The following is a 6,000-nucleotide window of genomic DNA, read 5'->3' as shown; positions in this document are numbered from 1 at the left end:
ATAGGCTGATAAAACCTTGTTCTTACTAAAACCAGGTAAGAACAGACGCTGTAGATTTTGGCTCCCCTGATTCCTCCTCCACCATCTCAGCCTCTTCCACCTGATCCTCCCACGTATTCAGTTCTCCACCCGCCTGTACTTCTTCTATCTCACCTGACTCCTGTATTCCACTAACCTGCTCTGTTAGGTCTATAGGTTTCTCACTACATCTGTTTTCACCCGTTTCCTTTGCTTTTCCTCCATCCTCACCATCTCCCACCTTACCCAAAGCCTCTCCCTCACTGTCCTGGACACAATCACTCACACCGTGCACATCACTCGCACTCATCCCGTGTAGGTCAGGCACAGCAGCGGCACGGCGCTGTCCGCGGTACCGCAATGGGCCGCTCAGATGCCGCAGCTGGGCTCGCAGCAGGAGGTGTCTCCGCCGCTCCCTTGCGACCAGCGGACGGCCCCGCCACAGCGCCGAGCGCCACACCCAGGTCAGGTGGAGCCGGGTCCCCCTGCCTCGGACAGGCCCTCACGGTATGCCCCTCCTCACCGCAACCAAAACATTTCATCACCGACGATGTTACGACGAAATCACGTAATCATAATCATCTACTTTAACGTGGAAGCGGAAGTTGAGCTCCTCATTCCGGTTGTTAAGTATCATATACAGGTGTCTGCGGTGAGACACCACGTGCTTCAGCAACTGAGATTTACACCCAGACAAGATCTTTTTGATCGTGACACCACCTTCTCGTGTCTGGAGAGTTCTCTGCTGAGAAACTCGTCGGTGATGAAAGGAGGGACATTTGATAGTACCACTTTCGTGGCCGGTTGCGTCAGCGGCAACACCTGGACGTACCATTAACCGTGAGGCCTGTCTCGATGACTCGGTTCACCTTCTCCACCTACTCCAGGAAGATGACCACGGCGCTGTTCATCCGAGCGGCCGACTTTACACTGCTGTGCCCGACCATGTCCCCCACAGCCAGCCCAATGTCCTCCACGCTGCACGGAAAGCCGACGCTGATCTTAATGCCGTGCTTTCGCGTGAGGTGTGACAATTTACCATGGCGTCTAAAGACGCCGACCGGCGAGATACCGGCAGGAGAAAAGAAAAACACCAAACCCAAACTCCCCAAAAATCGATTAAACTTAACCTAAAGTGCAACACAACCAACAAACCACCTCAAAGTAAAGATCGAAAAAACACTCGCTCAGCGACTCACTCACACACACACTCACTCCCAGCATGCACTGTAGAGAGAGAGAGAGAGAAAGTTAGAGAGAGACAGAGAGAGAGAGAGAGAGAGAGAGAGACAGACAGGATCGAGCAGTAAGACATTTATTGGATTATTGATTTGTGAAGCTGAAGATCAAACAAAAGGTAAAGTCAGAGCAACTGGTTCAGTTTGACTCTCAGACATTTTACATTAAAAAGGTTTCTCTAACATTTAGATGAAGGAGCTCAAGTTGATCCTTAAATGTTAGATTTATGATTTAAATATCTTCTTAAAACATGAATTTATCTGAGAGGTTATTCAGATTTTACGTCATTTGTTTGTTCATTTATTTCTATAAATGTTTTTACTTCTTTATGTCTTATGTTACTTCAAAGTTCTCAATCTTTGTGTGGAACCCAATGTAACTGAATCTTTTGTTGAAAGCAATGTCACTGTGGTACTGTAGAGTCTCTGATCATGTTGATTGATCCAGTCGATTGACAATTTAGAGGTATTTGTACTTTAGTTGAGTACTTTTAGTCCATGCTCATCTCATAGAGAAAAGTGTACATTTTATTAAACTATAACCTTCTGACCATTTTAGTTACTTGATTTTACTTAAAGTACATTTAGCTGCTAATACTTGTGTAGTTTTACTGCAGATGATTTTGACTGCAGTACTTTTACCTATATACGTGTATATATATATATATATATATATACGTATATATTAAACGGTCCAGACCATCGAGATGTAACCAAAGACAATATTCAGTGACTTCATTCATGTTCTCTAAGCAGATGTTTATCTGCCTCTGTGTTTACCCCCAACACTCTCCCATGATGCAACAGGAGAGGAACCTTTCCACTGAGTCTGCAGTTTGGACTCCGACAGGTCAAAGAGTCAAACGGTTCAAACGAGAGGGAGACGTACGTTTTAATATGTTTTCATGCTTTACTCTGAGTCTATGTTGGACAGCAGCGAGGACTCAGGACACAATGGGACAGGGGGGCAAACCAGCAGAGGAACTAGGCTCAATGAACTGGGCTCAATAATAATAATAATAATAATACATTTTATTTATATAGCGCTTTAAAAGGCTCTCAAATACACTTTACATGGTAAAAACAGACACAATAAAAGCATTTATTATAAGAACAAATAGATGACATAACATTAAGGAACAACACGAAAAAAAAAAAGAAAACATACATAACTGACTTTACAGGTTAAAAGCAGATTCAAATAGATGAGATTTAAGTGCAGTTTTGAAAGTGGCGAGTGACGGAGAATGTCTGAGGTGCTGGGGGAGGGAGTTCCAGAGGGAGGAGAAGGCCCTGTCCCCCCACGTCCGATGCTTGGACAGAGTAGGGGGGGTAAGGAGGTTGGCGTCGGCAGATCTGAGGTTGCGGTTGGGAGCGTGTCGATGCAGGAGGTCTAGAGGTATGAAGGGGCGAGGTTATGAAGGGCTTTATATGTGATGAGAAGAATCTTGAACTGGATTCTTTGCTGTATGTGTCACGATCAGGCTTTGCCCTGTGTGTTCTGTGTCTTTGTTTCTTTCTGTAGCTCCTCACTCACCTAATCAGTTCATTCAGTGCACCTGCCAGTCACACTCACCTCATCAGCTCATTACTCTCACCTGCTCACTCTGCCTCCTTCACTATTTAAACCCCTGCCGCACACACACCCACTGCCAGATCATTGTTTGTTTTCCTACCTACCTGCCCGTTTTGCTCGTCCTGTTCCCGGGTTTCCAGTCTGCCTGTTCTGCCTTTTCCTGCCGGATTTTCCCCCTAGTCTTTTGTCTTGTCCCTGGATTCCCTGTTTGTTTTTGGTTATCATTAAAACCTTTTTCACTACACCTGACTGTCTGCGTTTGAGTCCTCATCATGCCCCATGACAGAATGTGGAGCCAGTGGAGGTTTAGAAGGACTGGGGTGATGTGGTCTCTGGAGTGGGAGAGCAGACGGGCAGCTGAGTTCTGGATGTATTCTAGTTTGTTGAAGATTTTGGTGGATGAGCTGTACAGGATGCTGTTGCAGTAGGCCAGTGAGCTCAGTGAGCTCTGTGGGCTCAGTGAGCAGAAGGTCTGCTGACAATCAAAACAAAGCAGGAAGTTAAGAGAGGAGAGTTAAACTTACAAAATAAAAGCAGGAAGCACTGAACTGAATGAATGAGATGAAAAGAGAAAATCCTCGAGAAGCAGCTGAAAGGTTTACTGCCTTTGTGTGACAGATTCAGGCTCTTTTTTAATTTCCCCATTTAGTGGCTCCTCGCGAATCCTCGCCTCCTCGATTCCTCGTCTCTTAGGAGGAGGAGAAACGAATGAGAGCTGTAACATTAAATAGGAGTTCTTTGTTTAGTTATAACTAATAATAATAATATTTTATGACCACTGTCAGATGAACAGAATGTGTTCATGTCCCGCATTTTTTATTTAACACACACATACACACACATCCATGTTTGAGATCAGTCCAGATGTTTGAGATGATTCCAGATGTTTGAGATCAGCCCAGTTTGAGATCAGTCCAGTTGTAGATCAGTCCAGATGTTTGAGATCATTCCCTGGGCCATATGTTCGAGATCCCTGCATTAGACTGTGCAGGTGAAGTTAAAAAAGTGGATAAATTAAATGTAACGTTTTCATTTTCTAATTTCCTTTTTCTAACTAATGTTTAATAATGATCTCATTATCTTAAGTTCTAAACATGATATTCATTTATAAAGTTACAGCTTCATTTGCATTTAAATGAGAGAAGAAGCAGCATGAGATGCAGAATATGTTTATTAATATTAAATAAAGCCGTCTGTGTCTCTTTAGGAGTGTGTTTGTGATGTCCATCATGGAGGGAGATGCTGGAGAAAGCAGCAGGAAGGTAAAACCAAAGCATTCATTGTAAACCTTTTTTTTTTACTGTCGAGTTATCCTCACATGTTCTGTGTTCAACCACTGAAGAAGAACACACACACACACACACACACACACACACAGACACACAGGTACCTGAGTTGGGGTTTCATCCCCGTCTCCACGTTGCTGGTCACACAGCTATCACATTGTAATGTGTCCTCCTGTCCTCTAGAGGGCGGCTCTGAGCCGCTCTTCCAGCCCCACCAGAAGCTTCTTCCATAGGGCTCCGTTCAGCCGACCCTCCAGCCCCCGCTGCACTCGGGCCAGAACCTCCAGCTTCAAGATGAGCCCCAGCTCCCCCAAAACCACCCGGACTGGACCTCCCCAGCAGGACTCACTACCCAAGTCTCCACGCAGGTACACACACCTTACACACCTGGAGACTGCAGCAGAATCAGTGGAAGAAGTTCATAACTGTGTGTGTGTGTGTGTGTGTGTGTGTGTGTGTGTGTGTGTGTGTGAGTGTCAGGCTTAGTTTCAATGGGATCTTTAGGTCGACCTCCAGGGATTCAAACCAGCATCCCTTCTCCTCCCCCGTCAGCATCAAACTGTTCAACCGCAACAAGAGAGACAAGGCCAGAGGTACAGTGTGTGTGTGTGTGTGTTACTGTGTGTGTGTGTCTGTTTGTGTTCGTGTTTGTTGTCAAAGTGTAGTTTGCTTAATTCAAAGATTATTGAATTTAAAATCAATTTAGACTATTAGAGGGTAGAAATCATATTAGCTGTTGTTTTTATGAAAGTGCCCCCACGCACACACACGCACACACACACACACGCACTCACACACGCACACACACATGCACACACACATGCACATACTCACACATGCACACACACATGCACACACTCACACGAGTAATTAACTAGGTTGAAATTGCCAATTAATAGTCCACAGATACAATAATATAAAAGAAACCCATTGTCAACATGGAGATGCTCTACTGTGCCGGTTGTGGTCACACTGACATGACCCATGTGCAAGAAATAGAACAAGACCAGCAAGAAAAAGACCCTTGTTGGGGATTTAGTCGGTCTGTCTCAGGAACTACTTGTCTGAATATACATTGTAGGATATCAGGAGGAATGCCCATGTTTTAACTGGTATGAGGATTTGTACATGACTACATTTTCTTTTTTTTTGGAATCCATTTCTTTCAAGCAGGGCTCATGTTAAAGGGTTATCAGAGAACACCTCAAATTTACTAATCTTCATTTTTACATCTTCGAGTCTGTGACAATAGTGGGTCATCAGTAGAGGTGCAACGGATCACAAACCTCACGGTTCGGTTCGGTTCATTTTTCGGATCAGCAAAGAAAAGGGGAGGAGACAAATATAACTTTGCTTTCCATTTATTAATTAAAGAACTTAAAGTAAAGAACTTTGGGCTATAGTCTAACATAATGAGGTTATTAGGAGATGGCTCAAGTGTAGTAGGTCAGCACAGAAGGCCCAGGTATAAAACGCACGGCCCGCCACTGGTATTAGTGTGTATCAGTATTTGTATTCGTATTAGTTTGTATTTGTATTAGTTATAGTTTATATCAGTATTTGTATTAGTTAGTATTTGTATTAGTTATAGTTTATATCAGTATTAGTATTAGTTATAGTTGGTATAAGTATTTGTATTAGTTAGTATTTGTATTAGTTATAGTTATGTTATATAGTTATGGGGGCGACTGTGGCTAAGTGGGTAGCAGGGCAGTCCTTCAATCAGAGGATCGGTGGTTCGATCCCCGGTTCTGGCTCCGCTAATCGCATGTCGATGTGTCCTTGAGCAAGACACTTAACCCCAAAATTGCTCCTGTAGCTGAGCCTACGGTGTAGAATCTGAATTGTAAGTCGCTTTGGATAAAAGCGTCTGCTAAATGAC

At 43.9% G+C, this 6,000-nt stretch overlaps 1 protein-coding gene across 2 annotated transcripts in view; it reads left to right on the top strand.

The window, feature by feature from the left end:
- The window catches only part of LOC142939545 (5'-AMP-activated protein kinase subunit gamma-1-like), a 42,976-nt gene that overhangs the window by 13,115 nt on the left and 23,861 nt on the right, over positions 1 to 6,000 (top strand). For both annotated transcript variants that reach the window (XM_076082739.1, XM_076082738.1), the window contains exons 4-6: positions 4,040 to 4,094; positions 4,302 to 4,486; positions 4,599 to 4,711. In XM_076082739.1, coding sequence (XP_075938854.1) covers positions 4,053 to 4,094; positions 4,302 to 4,486; positions 4,599 to 4,711 — 340 coding nt within the window. In that variant the 5' untranslated portion in view covers positions 4,040 to 4,052. The remainder of the gene's footprint in view (positions 1 to 4,039; positions 4,095 to 4,301; positions 4,487 to 4,598; positions 4,712 to 6,000) is intronic.

This window comes from Anarhichas minor, unplaced genomic scaffold, assembly GCF_050575085.1.
Source record: "Anarhichas minor isolate MPS153535 unplaced genomic scaffold, ASM5057508v1 ptg000101l, whole genome shotgun sequence".
Classification (NCBI taxonomy): Eukaryota; Metazoa; Chordata; class Actinopteri; order Perciformes; family Anarhichadidae; genus Anarhichas; species Anarhichas minor.
This window is presented reverse-complemented; position numbering and strand designations above follow the sequence as displayed.